At 47.2% G+C, this 19,087-nt stretch overlaps 1 protein-coding gene across 2 annotated transcripts in view; it reads left to right on the top strand.

The window, feature by feature from the left end:
* The window catches only part of ABCA3 (ATP binding cassette subfamily A member 3), a 49,126-nt gene that overhangs the window by 8,152 nt on the left and 21,887 nt on the right, over positions 1-19,087 (top strand). For both annotated transcript variants that reach the window (XM_079792967.1, XM_079792968.1), the window contains exons 2-14: positions 964-1,150; positions 2,636-2,715; positions 2,910-3,174; positions 4,714-4,841; positions 5,540-5,705; positions 7,781-8,040; positions 10,396-10,512; positions 10,792-10,912; positions 13,499-13,672; positions 15,815-15,996; positions 17,932-18,075; positions 18,593-18,722; positions 18,898-19,052. In XM_079792967.1, coding sequence (XP_079649093.1) covers positions 2,662-2,715; positions 2,910-3,174; positions 4,714-4,841; positions 5,540-5,705; positions 7,781-8,040; positions 10,396-10,512; positions 10,792-10,912; positions 13,499-13,672; positions 15,815-15,996; positions 17,932-18,075; positions 18,593-18,722; positions 18,898-19,052 — 1,896 coding nt within the window. In that variant the 5' untranslated portion in view covers positions 964-1,150; positions 2,636-2,661. The remainder of the gene's footprint in view (positions 1-963; positions 1,151-2,635; positions 2,716-2,909; positions 3,175-4,713; positions 4,842-5,539; positions 5,706-7,780; positions 8,041-10,395; positions 10,513-10,791; positions 10,913-13,498; positions 13,673-15,814; positions 15,997-17,931; positions 18,076-18,592; positions 18,723-18,897; positions 19,053-19,087) is intronic.

Here is a 19,087-nt window from a genome sequence, read left to right as displayed (position 1 = left end):
GCAGCCTCGTAGGAAGGTGGAGGGTCTTTCCTTCTGCCCCACCCCACCACCACCCTCCTTCCCCCCTAGAGAGACAGGATTAGGCTTGGTGATGTGTCCTTCCTTGGACAGACTCTTCCCGAAAAGGAAGTCGTCAACGTCTCTGACCAGAAGACCTCTACGAACTGTGACCTTTTTTTACATTCCCCTCTTGAGATGGAGGAAGGAAGAGCGTCTTGGCCAGGCCAGATGACCGCAGGATGACCGGTCCCTGATGGAGGCCCTGTCTTCCCCTCTTAGCCTAACCCACTTGTAGAAATCTTTCCTAAACCACAGGCCTCCATGGATAGCATTAAATCACTGCTCTCTTACTACCTGTCTACAAGAGATTTTTAAGACAGTTTTCCACCTTGTTAATTTTAAAACAATTGGGATAATTTATTACTTTTCCGCTTAATAGCACTTTATACTATTTTAGCTTTAATTTCTTCACATTTTAACCATGTAGTTAACCGAAAGCCATATTTTGCATTAATTAATATATAACTTCTTGCAGTTGTGTTGTCTATAAATATACAAAATATTTATTGACTACGCTTTAAAGCATACATTTTGAATAACTATGGACACATCTTTTCTTGTTTTGTGTGTTTTTGTTGTTTTTTTTTTAAAGCAGGAGCTTACTTTGAAAAAGGGACTTTAATAGAAATTATTTTCAACTGACTAGAGCCAAAAGTGAAACTAGCTGCTTTAAAAAACAAACAAACTCCCGTTCTGCGCACACTGGGTCTGAAGGCAGGTCCTTGGGGCAGTAGTGTTAGCTTGTGCTCACTAATGAATGATTGGCTAGCCTTGTGAGTCTTCTGTGTGATTGTCGGCCACTTAATGGATGGTGTTGGGTTAGTATCAGCCGGAATGTGGAGCCGATTCATTGAACTCAGAATTCTTCCGCTGTGAGTCACGCAGGTTTCTCCCCTCCTAAAGGACTGTGAGCTGTGAGGGTTCCTCTTGCTCCACCTGCGTCCTCGGTACATGGACGGTGACCAGCAGCTCTCCGGGGCCTCCCCTCCTCTGCCGTTCTTGCTGACCACCGTGCGTCTGAGCAGCCTGGTCCACACTTCAGCCTCCATGCCCGCAGCTTCCAGAACGTGACCACCTCCTTCTCTAGCAGGTAAGCATCTAATAAACTCTGAGCTCGGTGTCTCTACCGATTTCAGGTGCTTCTCACACCTGAAATCTAGTACAATGGGTTTCCTAAATTGAGAGTAGATACATATTTATATTTATTGGTTGATTTTAGAGAGAGAGAGAAAGAAGGGGGGGGAGAGAGAAACATTGATGTGTTGTTTCACTTATTTATGCATTTATTGGTTGATTCTTGTATGTGCCCTCACCATGGATCCAACCTGCAGCCTTAGTGTATCGGGATGATACTCTAACCAACTTAGCTACCCAGCCAGGGCCGAGAGAGGCCTTTCTAAACCCCACTCTTGTTTTTGCTATCTCTTTTTTAAAAAAAAAATTTTTTCTTTATTGATTAAAGTATTACATATGTGTCCTTATCCCCTCATTGCTCCCCCATCTCCCCCCCCCCCCACACTCATGCCCTCACCCCCTGGTGTCTGTGTCCATTGGTTATGCTTATATGCATGCATACAAGTCCTTTGGTTGATCTCTCCCCCTTACCCCCACCCTCCCCTACCTTCCCTCTGAAGTTTGACGGTCTGATCGATGCTTCTCTGTCTCTGGATCTGTTTTTATTCATCACTTTATGTTGTTCATTATATTCCATAAATGAATGAGATCATGTGATATTTATCTTTCTCTGACTGGCTTATTTCGCTTAGCATAATGCTCTCCAGTTCCATCCATTCTGCTATCTCTTGTGTTTCATAATCTCTCAGCAGACTTTCCCAGTTTATGTACCAGATTGAAATATAACATTCATAGTGACACAGGATAGATTTTCTTTGAAGAAAAATGACCACTCTGTGGGAGGCTCACATACCAATGCTCAGTTAAAGCAGGAAATGCTTCCTTAGGGTTCAAGGCAGGAAGGTACATTCCATCATCCTGCCCATGTGTCTGCTACCTGTATCCTGCTCCTGAGACAACAGGGCCAGTGAGGACCCCCATTTCAGGCTTCTCCTCCCTCCCTCTCTCCCTCCCTCCACAGCCCTCTTCAAACTTAGAAATCACCCCGAAGCCAGCACACTAAGCTGAGTTTCCTTTTACTGGTTCTGTGTTGGTGGAGAGGAAAGCCAGTCATGGAGAGGAATTCCATCAGCCTGAGTATTTTGCTAAGAAATAGCACATTCACATGAACTACAGAGAACATCTGAATAGCTTTTTATCAAATTATAAATACCACTCTAGCAGTCACATTGCACATAAAAGCCTGTTGTTGATCTTAAGTTTCGGGAAGAAAGAAGGTCCGTTTCCCAAAAGAGTGTACTTTAAACAAGCAATAGAACTGTTGTTTCTCTCTCACGTGTGCTATGTTGGGTGAAGATGGTATGAAAAAAGGTGAGGAGAAACATGGAGAGAAGGTTATGTGTCCCAAGATTCAATCTCCCCCTCTTTCCCCTGTGCTCCCCCAAACTCAAAGCACATTTTCATGGCACACCCTAACTTTTGGTCCTTGCTCTGTAACTAGTGCGGAGGGTCCCTCCTGGTGAGAGGATGGCGGTGCTCAGGCAGCTGTCACTCCTGCTTTGGAAGAACTACACTCTGCAGGTAAGTGCCACTCTCGGGGCATGGCAAGAAGAAGTGTGTGCCCCCTGTCTGGGCACCTTGGGAGACGGCCTCAGGGGGAGAGTGAAGCTTGGAGGGGGGTGTCCCCAGGGAAGGGGGGTGTCCCCGGGGAGGGGGTCTGTGACCCACTCCTGTGCTTCTCAGTCCGTCAGCATGTGCTTTCATTCCTCTTCCAGAAGCGGAAGGTCCTGGTGACGGCCTTGGAACTCCTCCTACCCTTGCTGTTTTCTGGGATCCTGATTTGGCTTCGCTTGAAGATCCAGTCGGAGAACGTGCCCAAGGCCACCATCTACCCCAGCCAGCCAATCCGGGAGCTGCCCCTGTTCTTCAGCTTCCCTCCTCCAGGAGACGCCTGGGAGCTTGCCTACATCCCGTCCCAGAGCGACGCCGTGAAGACCGTCACAGAGACCGCCAAGAGGGCCTTGGTGATCAACCTGAGAGGTGAGGCGCCCAGGGGGACCTTCTTCCTGCGAGGTTCAGGGCCGTTCAGCCTCTCCTCTTGTTGGCCATGCTGCCAGGGCAAACCCCCCAGCTCTGTCTCCTGTCTCTCCTTTTTAAACATTTTTACTTACTGATTTAAACATTTTTTTTTTTTTAGAGAGAGAGAAGCATTGTTTGTTCCACTTATTTATGCATTCATTGTTTAATTCTTATATGTGTCCTGACCGGGGATCGAACCTACAACCTTGGCATATTGGGATGACACTCTGAGCAACTGAGCTACCCAGCCAGGGCTTGTATCCATGTCTTATTATAAGGAGTTGTGAGGGCCAGATGAATTGATATGTGGCAGCTTGAGCAGCAGCCAATTACCCGCAGGGGGAATAGGTGGCCACATACCCAAAGAAAGCTCTTTTAGTTACACGGGTAAGATGAGGTGTGAGAATATGGTGCCGAGAATCTTTTCTGGGGTGTGGTTTTGAGAGGACAGCTCTGAAAGAGTCATTAGGCCTGGCCCATGGCCTGGGGTGGGCTGGAGGGAGTCAATGAGGTGGGGGGTGGGGAGGGGACATATGTAATACTTTCAACAATAAAGAATTATTTTAAAAATTAATAATAATAAAAATTTAAAAGGAGTCATTAGGCTCTGGCTGGGTGGTTCACTTGGTTGGAACATTGTCCTGTATACCAAAGGGTGTGGGTTCTATTCCCAGGCACATACCTAGGTTGTGGGTTCGATCCCTGGTCAGGGGTGGGAGGCAGCCGATCAATGTTTTTCTCTCTCTCTCTCTTCTCTCTCTCTCCCTCTCTCTCTCTCTCTCTCTCTCTCTCTCCCCCCCATCCTTTATCTCTCTTTCTCTCTCTCTGAGATCAATAAGAGCATATCCTCAGATGAGGATTAAAAGAGAAAAAAATGAGTCATTAGAGAGCCTGTTGAGGTATACTCCCAATAAACACATGCTAGTTGTCTTTTCTAGCTCTTTACTTTCATGATAAAAAGTATGATCTCTTTTTTTCCCTCCTCTTGATTTTGGCATGTACCTCCTGGGGCTTGTTGAATTCAGTGTAGCAAACACTTAGGAGAAGATCCTTGGTCCCTCACTGAGTGATTACAGTAAAATCCTTTATATGAAATGGGGGCTGGGTGATAGAGAATCATTTAACAAGCTATTCATGAGTGTCTACTCAACTTTTTGAAGCATACCACTATGGCTATAAGGCTATGAGGGGGCTGCCCCGGCAGTGGAACCAGGGCAGGTGGCCGCCTGCATGGAGGAGGGTAACGGATGTGGCATTGCGGCCAGCCCTGCCTGCAGTCCCACCAGAACCCCAGGGCGGGCTGTGATTTTCAGGTTCCGCCTACCTTCACGGCAGCCGGCCTCTCTGCCAAAAACAAAAGCCGCCTCTGGTCTTAAAAAGGTTTACACAACCCTAGAGAAATGTGTAAGTTTTCCGTCTTTTATCTGCAAATGACCGAACCATTTAGATTTTTCAAGTGGGGCAGATGATTGGGCAACTCAGCCTCAATGCTCTCCACAGTTCGCGGCTTTGCCTCGGAGAAGGACTTTGAGGACTACATCAAGTATGACAACCGCTCCTCCAACGTGCTGGCCGCCGTGGTGTTCGAACACACCTTCAACCACAGCAAGGACCCCCTGCCCCTGGCGGTGAGGACTCAGCCCCACAAAGCCAAGTCCTTCCCTCCCCGCCCCCCCCCGCCACCCCGCAAACTAATTCAGCCTACAAAAGTGCTCCGCTGGCCTGGGAGTAAACCAACTTTTTTTGGTCCAGTATTGCCATCTTGGTCCCTCCTGAGGGAGGCCTGGGGACATTTTAACCCATCAGGCCAAGCAATTTAGAAACCTTACCTGCTTGGAGAAAGCAGCCTATGAGCCATCACTCTAGGCCCCTTTATGTCCTCTCATTTCATAAAAGGCGTTACTGGTCTCTAGGCCTCTGTGCAAAGAGTCGTACAGGATAGATAAGAAAGTAGCAAATACTTGGGACTGAAGTATGATATGGCATTAGCATTTCTGCTACATGTTTAAAACAGCCCCCTCCAAAAAGTTTTTTGCTTTGCCCGATGGGATTAAGACTGGGAACCCATCAAATTTCTCTAGCGTTATTTCAAGGTCATGTAGCGTTCATGTGGGTGGACGGCAAGAGAGGCTTGGCAAAGAACACCCAAAGTGCCCCTGTGGGCTCCCTGTTACCCCTGGGGCAGGACCACTTGCTCTGACCTTGGGGAAGACACTGGGAGACACTGGTGAGTTCACAGAATAAGAGTCCCCTAACCTCTCTCAATTGATGCGGGTGTGTGATCCTCTGGATCCCTCAGAGCAGTTGGTTTTCTTTGTTTCCACAGGTGAAATACCACTTACGGTTCAGTTACACTCGAAGAAATTACATGTGGACCCAAACAGGCTCCTTTTTCGTGAAAGAGACGGAGGGATGGCACACCACTTCCCTTTTCCCACTTTTCCCAAACCCAGGACCAAGGGAACCCGCATCCCCTGATGGTGGAGAACCTGGTGAGAAGCACCTTTCAGGTGGTGTTGCCCCCCAAAGTGGTGACTGACAATCACATGGGGAACCCACCTTGCAGTTCTCTGCAGAAATACTTTTTAGGAATATTTTATCTTCTTTGTAGGAGAAGGAAGAAGACATCTCGTAAAGCTGTCTTCTGTAAAGCTAAAATCATCTTTGAAAACAGCGAAGGCTCTCTTCCTGTTTGAGAAGACATGTGCTCTTGAATGAAACATTTATATTCCAGTTTTTAGGGAGCTTCCGTCTGCATTGAATCTTTTGGGCTTGGTTTTATGTTTTCCTCCTCTTTGTTGCTGCCTCTGTATACAGTTTTATAGGCTCTTTAAGCTCTGTGGTTGTTTAATGATCTGTGGTTTAATTGAGTCAGTGGAATGTTTGTAGAAGTTGGATCTTGGGCAGCAAATGACGAAGGGTAAATATTTTTTGTTATACAAAGGACTCAGATAAAGCGGTCAGAAAAACATGAAGGCCTCGAGCAGCGTGGAAACCTGGGAACCTGGCACACAGCAGGCACTGGGTACATTTAGTCCAGTATTCTTCCCCAGCCCACCCCTAGAGGTCCATATCTTAGACTCCCTGATTCCCCTGATAAGAATTTAACCCTGGCATCATCTACAAGAAGGAGAAGATCCGCATGCACAAATATGTTCACCACAGCTTTACTTATGATCACAAAAATGTCAGCAGGGGGTGGGAAATGACTGATTACAGAGTGACGGCATCATTCCTCAGAGTGTTGAGCAGCCACACAAGTCATGAAGATGAAGAGCATATGGTAGCATGGCAAAGCCTCGCGAGAGAACAGCGTGTGAGCAGGCCGGCAGGCAGGATATTTCGTGGGGCAGGTGGTGTGATTTTGTGAAAAGACAGGTTGAATGCAGAGACCAGGGTCCCATCTCACCTTTGCCCTGCCACCAGTTGTGTGCCTCAACTGCCCGGGTCTCAGTGGTCCCATCTGCTCAGTGGGGATATTGTTACCTCCTCTGCTGGTTTGTTGCAAAGATGAGAATCAAACCCCCACCCAACACAATAATGGGTGACCTTAATTGAGCACCTACTATTATCACACCCATAAAAAGAGTTAAATCTAAGAGGAATAGTAGAATCACACAGGTATGGTAACCTCATGTGGGGGTATGGTTGGCATTTTGCTTTTCTCTTTTCTAGAGGCTGGGACCCAGACAGTTCTGTTAGAGACACATGTTACAGATGTTCCCAGCGCCACTATTTTATGAGTGAGGGTGCCCAGACCTGCACCCCATGTTGCCCCTCTGTTTCTTGGGCTCAGGCCTCAGGAGCTCAGGCTGCCTTTTTTTCTCCTGTGGCCATGCCACTCCTTCCTTAGGCCCAGTCCCTCCCTATCTTAGCTCTGGACTGGAATACCATATCCCCAGTTTATCACTCCTCCCAGGCCCTTTTCACTTGAGGAATTTTATTACAGACCATTATGGGGAGTCTAAAAGGGCCAGCACGGAGGAACCACAAGGTACAGCAGTGGTCTTTGGTCTGCGGTGTTTGCCTCCTTTTGAGATGGTAACTCAAGGGCGGAGCTCTCTGGTTGGCAGAATTATGGCCCTCCAAAGATGTCCACATCCTAATCTTTATAAGCTGTGAATATGCCAGGACACGTGGCAAAGGGGAATTAATGTGGCAGATGGAATTAAAGTTGCTAATCAGCTAGCCTTAAGCTAGCCAGATTATTGTCATTATCCCAGTGGGCCCACTGTAATCACTAGGTCCTTAAAAGTAGTAGACAAGGAAGGCAGAGGAGAGGGTCAGAGAAAGATGTGATGGCAGCAGCAGGGTCAAAGAGATGCTGCCTGGCTGGCTTTGAAGGGGAAGATAGGGGCACAAGCCTGGGAATTATGGAGGTTCCTACAAACTAAAGGAGTGAAGAGGCCTTAGGGCGTTGAGCGATGTCGCTCTGCGGCCCAGTTCAACAGGGAGGCCCTGTACAGCTCAGTGCATGTGGCTCTCTGCGGGGGCAGCACCCCATGCTGCAGCTTTCCCAACATGTATTGACCTCATGTGCTAGGATGTCCTGTGCTCCCACACTTAGGGTACATCCGAGAAGGCTTCCTGGCTGTGCAACACGCCGTGGACAGAGCCATCATGCAGTACCACACAAACGCCTCCACACATCAGCTGTTTGAGAAACTCACCGTGATCGCCAAGAGATTCCCATACCCGCCTTTCATTTCGGACCCCTTTCTCGTGGCCATCCAGTACCAGCTCCCCCTGCTGCTCATGCTGAGTTTTATTTACACCTCACTCACCATCATCCGGGCTGTCGTGCAGGAAAAGGAGAGGAAACTGAAGGTAACCCGGTTTGCATTTGGCTTTAAAACATTTTGGCAACTGTCATCAGGCAGGGGCAGCTCATGGACGCGGGAGCCACAGAGCAGTGTGGAATGAGGCAGGCGCCAATGGTGGCTTTAGCCTCCTTGGGCTTCTTTGAAACCAATCCTGGTATATCCAGATTTTAAAAATCATAAGGAAGTATCCTATTTTGTGTGCAGTATACTAAGGCTCTGGGGCTGCCTTGTCTAACACGGGAGCCATAAGCCCTTGGGCTTCAGCACTTGCGGGGTATCTGGTCTCACCTGAGTCATGCTGAGAGTGTAAAAACACCAGATTTTTGAAGCCTTAGTCTGGAAAGAAAAAAAAAGTAAACTGTTTCATTAGTACTTTCTATATTGATTATACGTTGAAAAGACAACATTTTGGACATATTGGGGTAAGTAAAATACATTGTTGAAATTAATTTTACTTGTTTCTTTTAACTTTTTCTTTGTGGCTACTATAAAATTCTAAACTATATATGTGGCTCGCATTCTGTTTCTGTTGAACAGAGCCGCTCTAGACGTTAGATCAATAGTGAGCCAAGATGCTTAAATATGTGGCTGAGCACAAAGCTAATTCACTTTGCATATGGATCAAGGACAACTGTAGTTCTCGACTGCCAGGCACAATAGGATGGGAAATTCAAGTGTATGAAGTGTCACTTTAAAAGGATATCATGGACTTAATTGAGTGCACCTGAATGAATAGTATCACCTGTAAACCCATACCCATGACATTGCCAAAAGTATCCAAAATTTACTTAGAGTTTCTCTTTTGGCAATGTCTGCAGTGCCAGGGAAATGACATTCAGAAGACTCCCACTGGCACCAAATCTGTGATTATTGGGGCTGGGAGAACCGATGAGGTGGGTACTCTCTGCTTGGGCACCTTAAATAACTTTGATAAGATGGTATAATGTGTAGTTTAAATAGTTAGCAGTGGACAAAGAAATGGTTCAGAAAATAATATTTGTACACATGCACACCTGCAGATACATAGGTAAAACCAATGTGGCAGAATGTTAAGGATTATGGAATCTAAGTGGTGGGTCCATGAGTGACCTTTGTACCAGTCCTCCCATTTTTCTGAGGGGTGAAATTGGGCATAAGAAGAAGCTGGAAAATCAACAGGCTGGCTTGGTGCCCGGCTTACAAGAGACAATCAGTGCTGATCCCTTCCTCCAGACTCGTGCTAGCCATTCCACGATGATGGATGGACATGTCCTGGGTCCAGTACTGTCACCACTGGGCACTGGTGCCTAGCACAGCTGAGGAGCTAAATTTTTAATTTTATTAATTTCCATAGATATAGCCTCATTGGCCACTGGCCACTCTATTGAACATCACAGGCTTATGTGTCCTGGGACTCCCTGGTCAGCTTGGTCAGCGGAGTAGCTGGGTTTCCTCACCACACCTCCTGACAGCCTGACTGGGACCCTCGAGGAAGGCCTGTCCCCAGCATCACTATGCTCCCGTCCTTCCTGTAGGGCCCCTGCCCCTCACAACAATAGTCTGGACCCCTCATTTCAGAATAGCAGGAGGGGAGGCAGTGCCTCTGGCTTCTAAAGAATCCCACAGCCACTGTTGATCCTGGAACAGCCCTGGCGCCACACTTTGCAGCAAGGGCATTAGTGGGGCTGGTACTAGACAGTGGAGGGGCCGGGCTCCGCTCTCCTGACTCAAAACCCCAACACCAGCTGCCCCACCACACAGCTTCTTGGGGGGCAGTTGGGTACCCTGAGAAGACTGGGAAGCACAAGCTAGGAGTTTGGGATTGCTCCGGGGAATGAAGGACTGTCAGGGAGTTCATTAGCTTAGTCAACACAATGCATGCCCACCTCAGGCCCTGACTGAGGTTATGAGGAAGGGGCTGTAAATGGCTGAGAAGAGGGTGAGGGAGCTCACTCGGGTGAAGGGAAAGATGGCTAGTAGTGGCTGGGAACAGAGAGGGCATCTCAGGTGAGTAGCACTGAAGAGTGGGGAAAGGTAGGAAGAGGGCAAGATTCCTCATGCCCCAAGGTCAAGCGCTGACAGGCCAGTGCGACCCATGTCTTCTGCCCCTGGCCAGTGTGTGTTTCACTGTTCCTGCCCTTGGCCTGTGGCCCAGGTGTCCCATGTCCTCTTTTGGCCCATGTATGACACCGCCATCTACAATCACACCCACACACACAGAGGCTCTAAGGAAGATCACTGTGAGGAAGGTACCAGGGTCTGGCGTGGCAGGCGGTGGGAACTTGCCCCAAGCAGGGGTGTCAGGCAGGGGGGTGTCAGGGTGTGTGTGTCAGGACATGCGTTAGGGCGTGTGTTGGAGTGCATGCCGCTATTCCCCCAGGAGTACATGCGCATGATGGGGCTCAGCAGCTGGCTGCACTGGACGGCATGGTTTCTGCTCTTCTTCCTCTTCCTCCTCGTCGCGGTCTCCTTCATGACCCTGCTCTTCTGTGTCAAGGTACGTGTGGCTTCAAGAGGGGGTCTGATGGCAAGAGTAAGGCATTCAATTTGATGGGAGATCCAGAGACAGCCCTAGTATCACTATAGAGACCCCAAGATTCCACGTTTGCAGATTTCAGGGGAGTCTGCCTGGGCTCAATAGAGAGGAGCAATGGTTTCATAGTCATGCACTCAGTGTAGCCCCTTCACCATTTCACTTACGGCCGGAACGTTTACTGTCCCCACCTTCCCTGCTGTCGCCTGCGTGTGCTGACCTCTGGGGTGGCACTCCACGCAGGTGAAGAAGGACGTGGCGGTGCTTGCACACAGCGACCCCTCTCTGGTGCTGGTCTTCCTGGTCTGCTTTGCCATCTCCTCCATTTCCTTCAGCTTCATGGTCAGCACCTTCTTCAGCAAAGGTGAGTCTTCCTGACCCCGGGAACAGAGGACAGGGGGGTGATAAAACCCCAGAAAACCTGGCAGTTTCATTTGCGATAAATAGAAACAGAAGAGTTTTTGTATCTGCACCTTCCTTTGGACTCAATTTTCTAGGTGTTGAAGTACATCCCTAATTCTTTTTTAAAATTTATTTTTAATTATAATCGACATACAGTAAGTATGTTAGTTTCAGGTATACAGCATAGTGATTCAGCATTTATGTGCCTTACAAAGTGATCACCACAATAAGTCTAGTAATTATCTGTCACTGTACGTAGTTTTAATGATGTTATTGACTGTGTTCCCTATGCTGCACATTATGTCCTCATGACTTATTTTATAATGGGAAGTTTGTACTATTAATCCCCTTCCTCTTTTCCACCCCACAACCCTCTCCACTCTGGCAACCATCAATTTATTCTCTGTATCTCTGAGTTTGTTTCTATTTTCTTTTATTTGTTTGTTTTTTATATTCCACTTATAAGTGAGATCATATGGTATTTGTCTTTGTCCAACTTATGTCATGTAACATAATACTCTCTAATTTCAGACATGTTGTCACAAATGGCAAGATTTCCTTTTTTATGGCTGAGTAATATTCCATTGTGTATATATGTACCACATCTTTATCCATTCATCTATTAATGAATACTTAGGTTGCTTCCATATCTCTGCTATTGTAAATAATGCTGCAATGAACATGGGGGTGCATATATCATTTTGAATAATTGTTTTTTGTTTTCTTCAGATAAATACCTAGGAATGTAATTGCTAGGTCATATGGTAGTTCTATTTTTAATTTTTTGAGAATTCTCCATACTGTTTTCCATGGTGGTTACATTAATTTACACTCTCATCAACAGTGCACAAGGGTTTCCTCATCTCCACATCCTCACCTTGTCTTTTTTTATGATAGCTATTCTGACAAACTGAGATAATATCTTATTATGGTTTTGATTTGCATTTGCCCGATGATCGGTGATGTGTCTGTTGGTCATCTGTATGTCCTTTTTGGAGAAATATCTACTTGGGTCCTCTATTGTATAATAAAATGTGTTAACATTTAGATCTGCATAACTCAAGCAATATTTTCCAAATGACCAAGGCATCATGTTACAAAATCATGCAAGAAGATTAATCCATTTAAAGTGCAAGTTAGACCAATGGAATTCAGTGTAATAATATGAAAAGTTCACTGGTTAGTTTCATTCCGCATGGCACCTAACCTTTAAGAAACTACCACTTATTGAATGGTGTAGTGTCAAAAAAGAATATCCACAAATATCTAAAGGGTATGAAATACCCTCCCTTTTCCAACTACTTATCTGTGTGAAGCTGATTTCTTTATTCACTTCACCCAAAAAATGTAATACAAGTAGCTATGACAATTCATCTGTAATCTAAGTCAAACATGCAGAGGTTTGCAAAAATGTAACCTCTTGCTAGATTATGAGAAACAGAGTGTTTTTCATAAAAAATATTTATGTTAACCTGTAATGGGTTTATTATTTTTATTCTTAAATATCTTTAAATTTTCTTAGTATTAATTTCTAATGCAGTCAACGTTGGTGTGTATGTGTGTGTGTGTGTGTGTGTGTGTGTGTGTGTAACTCACATAAACAAACGTTCTTTGATGTCCTTAATAATTTTTAAGGAAGTAAAGGAGTCTTAAGACCAAAGCATTGGAGGGCTGCCAGCATGGACTACAGCCACACTGTTTTCCCCACACCTCCACAACCCAGCCCTCGCCTCTCTCAGGTCTTTCCCACATGTCACCTTCTCATCAAAGCCTTCCTGGCCACCTGGTCACAGTCACAGCCCCTGGTCTAGGGAATGTCTTGTCCTCATTCTTCGCCTTGCTGGCTATCTGTGTCCCCACGGGATTATAAACTCGGGTGGGGCATGGGGTGGGGCTTTGTCTTGTTCGCAGTGGTCTCCCTGGTGCCTGGAGCAGGCCTGGCACAGAGTAGGCACTCAGTGATTGTCCGTGAGATGCATGAGTGAATGGGAAGGGGAAGACCAGGCAAGAAGCAAGGCTGTGGTGAGGGGCTCAGTATTAGTCATGTCATGGCGGGTGTCCAATGCCAAGGCAATTGGAGGTGAAGTCTGTAGGAGAGGGCCGGAAAAATCAAGGTGTGGTCCCAGGATGAAGAGGACATCCGCCGCCCTGAGCAGGATCACATTCCCTAGGGCCGTGGTCGCGAACCACATGCGGCTCTTTGGCCCCTTGAGTGTGGCTCTTCCACAAAATACCACGGCCTGGGCGAGTCTATTTTGAAGAAGTGGCGTTAGAAGAAGTTGAAGTTTAAAAAACTTGGCTCTCAAAAGAAATTTCAATCGTTGTACTGTTGATATTTGGCTCTGTTGACTAATGAGTTTGCCGACCACTGACCCAGGGCACAGGCACCCAGACTAGAGAAAAGACTGCAGGCCAAGCCTGGAGTGCCCAGCACCAGGGCCTGTGTCCCAGGGAGGGGGTCCTGAGGCTCACGGGCTTCCTCCCGACACATTCACGCAAACTCTCTTGCTTGATTTTCTCACACTTACCTTTCTCTCTTCATCTGTAGCCAACATGGCGGCAGCCGTCGGGGGCTGCCTGTTCTTCTTTACTTACATCCCCTACTTCTTCGTTGCTCCTCGATACAACTGGATGACTCTTAGCCAGAAGCTCTTCTCCTGTCTCCTGTCCAATGTCGCCATGGCGATGGGAGCCCAACTCATTGGAAAATTTGAGGCCAAAGGTGAGTATTTTCCTTTTCACAAGCTGCCCTTGCTGATTCAGTTACACCCACAGAGAATCTGAGCGGAGGCACCTCCAACTCCCGTAATAGACACTTTGGGATAGCTAAGCGAGTGATGCGTTTGGAAGATAGGTTCTTGGCATCCACCACCTGGATGGTGTAGTCCCGGCTTTGAGTTCCCTCAAAGATCTGCCTGGAACCAGCTGTTACTGCAGGAAAACACTGGATGTGAGCATCTGCACCTGCCGACATGGGATTGCACTCGATTACCCGAGTCTCTGCCTGCAGCAGGAGGCGTTCAGAATTATTACACTCCAGGTCTCAAAGTCCATGTTTGGTTTTTTAAATAGCCGTTTATTTTTCAATTACAGTTGATGTACAATATTATATTAGTTTCAGTTATACAACCCAGTGATTAGACATTTATATAACTTATTATGTGATCACCCCCATAAATCTAGTACCCATCTAACACCATGCATAGCTATTACAATATTATTGGCTATGCTGTACTTTACGTCCCCATGACTATTCTGTAACTACTAACTTGTACTTCTTCATCCCTTCACCTTTTTCACCCATCCCCCCAAACCCCCTCCCATCTGACAACCAGCAAAATGTTCTCTGTATCTTTGAGTCTGTTCTGCTTGTTCGTTTATCTTGTTTTTAGATCCCACATATAAGTGAAATCATATGGCATTTGCCTTTCTCTGTTCTGTCGAAGCCCATGGGTTTTGATCCATGCCTCGTTCTCTGTAGAGTGGTACAATTAGCATCTCTCCCTTTCCTGGCCCCCTGCAACCTGCAGTGATTGGCAGTGAGGGTGAGGAGGCCTGAGGGGAAAACAAGGACAGACCAGAACATTGTTTTCTGGCTTCACTAGCAGGAAGCGAAATGCAATCTCCTTTCTACATGACTGACCTGTGTGCAATTTAAGATCATCTTGGCCCTGCCCCATCCAGATGGTCTCTTTTTCAGGATGAATGCTCCCATTTCTTCCAACCACGCCATTCCTAGTTATTGTAGCTTCTGGTTGGGGGAAGTGGGGTCTATGGAAGAAGGCAGGTGGAGAGTCACAGGAACCTTCAGTGTGTCTTTATCTTTTCTTGTCTTAGTGTGGCTTTATCTTTACTTAGAATTTTTTTCTTCAGTTGGCAATGTCTCCCAACACTTCCGTTTTAAATATGTGTTTCCAATGTTTAGTAGTGTGAAGTACACTGTGGACTTTTAATGCACCGTCCCTTTCAGGATTCAAATACTTTTTAAAAAGCCATTTACAGAGAAGAATATAACTGTATGACACCTTTCATTTTTCAAAGTTCTATACTGAATTTTCGTAAAACAGACAAATTTCTAGTTGTTTCAAAGTGAACATTGACCAAGGCCAGAGAGCAGCCATTTTCATCAGAGGTTCTCGAGCCAACAGGTCGCCTGGCTCCACAGAATGCCCAAGCATTGTTTCAACTGTGCTGTTGCAAAACAAAGAGAAGACAAAACACTATGAGCACCACTAAATAGAGCTTTCTATGTGTCTAAAGCATTTTTCTGTTTTTAAAAAGACATATGAAATGCACACTGATCCAATATTGGGCTTATCCCAAATCACATATATGCATGCATATGTGTGTGCCTACTGTACATGTATACGTATATTATGTATATAAATATTTGTTTATGTACATATGTTCTAAATCAAACGTGAGCCTGTCTAGTCAGTTAGTGAGCTTTTGCTGGTTCTATAATATCGATTTTGTAACTTACTCTGACCTTCAAGACCTGAAGAGCTCCAGCTGGTTTGGCTCAGTGAATAGAGCGTTGGCCTGTGGACTGAAGGGCCCCAGGTTTGATAACAGTCAAGGGCACATGCCCAGGTTGTGAGCTCGATCCCCAGTGTGGGGCGTGCAAGTGGCAGCCGATCAATGATACTTTCTCATCATTGATGTTTCTATCTCTCTCCTCTCCCTCCCTCTTTGAAATAAATAAAAAATATATTTTTTTTAAAAATTACATTAAAAAAAAGACCTGAAGAGAGTCATCAGATTGGCTGTAAGAGCAGGGAGGGAGAAGTCATGCTGGCATTGCTGTTGGCGGGGAGAGGAGGGCTGCAGGTCCGTTCCAGGCACATTTCCTGGTGTTTTCCAGGCACTGGCGTCCAGTGGCGAGACCTCCTGAGTCCCGTCAACGTGGATGATGACTTCTCCTTTGGGCAAGTGCTGGGCATGCTGCTGTTGGACTCTGTCCTCTACGGCCTGGTGACTTGGTATGTGGAGGCCATCTTCCCGGGGCAGTTCGGTGTGCCCCAGCCCTGGTACTTCTTCATCACGGTGAGTCCTGATGCCCCTGCTCCTCATGCTGGCCACTGGGGGCGGAAGGGGGGGGCGGCACAGGTTTTCCCAACACTTACTGTGACATTTGATGCCCTAGTTGGGCCAGGATATAGGACCTTCCCTGTGCTCCGTTGGTGAGCAGTATATCCTAAGGGCCCTGAGGTGATCCCTGCCCTCCAGGGTCTGAGAGAAGGAGCTGGGCTGGCCCACCATCCGCAGCACCAGCACACCCTCACCCTCAGCCTCTTTCGGGTCACTTGTTGGGTTTTCTGTGCACAAAGTAAGATGGCTTCTTGTAAAAATGATCGCATTGCTGGAATATACAGCACAGACCCACTACCCAGAGACAAACACTGCTGTCATTTTTTATGTGTAGTTCTTCCGGTTTTTTCTATACATAGACTATCCTCTAGCATACGTGGATGTATATATACCATATATACATTTGTTCTTAGACAAAGGCATCATATTGTAAAAATGCTTCAAACTTGTTACTTTTTTAAATCTATGCTTAGATATCTTAAGCACACACACACATATATATGTCTATTTATAAATATACTTTTAGATTATTATCTATACATATTTATAAATTTTGTTTTCTTTTTAAATATATCTATATTAAATATATGCATATATATGATCAACTTCCTTTTTTAATGACTGCACAGTATTTCATGGATGTCCCACCTTGTATTTTACGAATTCCCTATTGATGGTTAGTTAGGTGCCACCTCAACTATTTATTCTTTGATTCAACAAGTATTTATCAAGTGTCCACTAAATATTTGAGCGAATCTAAAATGCCACTGATTCTTAGAGGCACTGTTACTTTATTACTAAGAAAGAAAAATAGCCCTAGCCGGTTTGGCTCAGTGGATAGAGCGTCGGCCTGCGGACTGAAGGGTCCCGGGTTCGATTCCTGTCAAGGGCACATACCCAGGTTACCAGCTTGATCCCCAGTGGGATCAGTGATTCTCTCTCATCACTGATGTTTCTATCTTTCTCTCCCTCTCCCTTTCTCTGTGAAATCAATAAAAATAAATAAAAGAAAATTATAAAAAAGGTAAGAAAAGTACAGTTAATATTTTAATACTGTGGCATAACATGATTTCTAAGACACAGTCTGATTTCAAAGTCACTTAAAACATGTGGTTTAAAACCAGTGGATTATGGTGTGCCAGACTACTCCAGGCATTGGAAATGCACTGGGAACATAACTGTGGGTTAAACAAAGTCTCCCCTCAAAGGCGTACCTCTACAGGGAGTTCTCCTAGGGCCCTGTTCTCACCTTACCTGTGGGCCTGTGTTACCTGTGCCCACAGGCCTCGCTCGAGGGTGGGGAATGGGTACGGTCTGTGGTTATAGTCTTATCCTCACACAGCCTGTCCCTGTGATAGCCAGACAGAGGGCGGGAGTCGTCCTCTAGACAGGGCGGGGCAGGGCTTCCTCACAGCCGAGGGAGGCCGGGCCCTTTGGCTCCTCCTCTATAGTTCATGAGCTTCTTGGAGGTGAGTAAGGTGCAGTTGAGGGTGTGACGACACCGCCTCCTTCCTGTTCTATCCTGACATCACTCTGGACTGGAACATTCAATCCCCTTCTGTATTAACTGTCATTGTTTGCTTTTCCTCCTTGTCACACCTGAGTTGATATGACAGGACAGTAAGCTTATGAGTTGTCGTCATGCCGTATGGCAGATTAGGAAGCTGAGGCTGAGTGCTTCCCTAGGAGTAGAGAGTGGGGGCTATGCTGGATCCTGACCCCGCCCTGGGGCTCTAAGCAGTGTCTCCTCTGCGCAACATCGTGGGAGGGAAGGCCGAGGCCTGACTGCTGCCTGTGTTTAGCATGTCAGTTCATTGTTGCTCTGCTTGTCACAAACACAATGACCTGATCTGAATCAGCCCTCTGAGACCCCTCTGCTTTCCCATCTAGCCCTCGTATTGGTGCGGGCACCCAAGAACGGTTTTAGGGAAAGAGGAAGAAGACCACGACCCTGAGAAAGCCCTCAAGACAGAGTACTTTGAAGCTGAGCCAGAGAACCTGGTGGCCGGGATCAAGATCAAGCACATAGCCAAGGTGTCACACCCTGTGGGGACAGGCAGGGAAGGGGGCCTTCGGAGTCACAGGTGGTAAGACCTGCTGCCTTGCCTATGGCTCTCTTCAGGCTGGTGACTGTTCTCTGGGCCTGTGGCCTCCTGGATCCTCGGGGCTGCTCTCTGACCAGCTCTCCCCGGCACTGGCCACAACTCAGACTGTGCCACCAGGGCCCAGTGTGGAGACTGGGGGTTGAGGCAGTAACGCATGCCACTGCTCCGACTTAACCCCTCAGCAGCTTTGCAGTGAGTGACGCTGTGCTGGCTGCACAGCGATGCCTCGGCCTCACAAGCCTTTGATGCCGACACCAGGCATGTTGGGGAGCTGTTGGGGGTGGAGGAGTCAGAGAACAGCGGGAGGCAGCGTGGCCACCAACCAGCACTCTGTCCCAAACGTGCGCCTCTCTGCCTGCTGACTAGTGATGGTGGGAGTGGGAGGGGCCCCTGGAGTAAGTTCCTGAGGGCCCCTGAAGTCCAGGGCCGCTCTGCCTTTCCTGCAGGTGTTCAGAGTGGGGAACAAGGGCAAGGCAGCCGTCAGAGACCTGAACCTGAACCTGTACGAGGGGCAGATTACTGTCCTACTCGGCCACAATGGTGCAGGAAAGACTACCACCCTCTCAATGCTCACAGGTGAGGGGCCACATGGCCACCATGGCAGGAGCGAGGTGACCAGCAAACCGCTCACAGGCTGGTCCTTGGGTGGATCGAGGTGAAACTGCAAGGACACGGCAAGGCCGTTGCGCCTCGTGCTGGCGGGCAGGGTATTCCGCCGAACTGAAGCCTTTGGTCTTCTCCTTGGCCGCAGGTCTTTTCCCCCCGACCAGTGGGCGGGCGTATATCAACGGGTATGAAATTTCACAAGACATGGCTCAGATCCGGAAAAGCCTGGGCCTTTGCCCGCAGCACGACGTCCTGTTTGACAACCTGACAGTGGCAGAGCACCTGTATTTCTATGCTCAGGTGAGCCGGCAGAGCACGGCACTCAGAGGTTGTCC

Source organism: Cnephaeus nilssonii (genome assembly GCF_951640355.1).
Source record: "Cnephaeus nilssonii genome assembly, chromosome: 2".
In the NCBI taxonomy this organism is placed as follows: Eukaryota; Metazoa; Chordata; class Mammalia; order Chiroptera; family Vespertilionidae; genus Cnephaeus; species Cnephaeus nilssonii.
The sequence above is the reverse complement of the archived record's forward strand: the minus strand, read 5'-3'. Positions and strand labels throughout refer to the sequence as shown.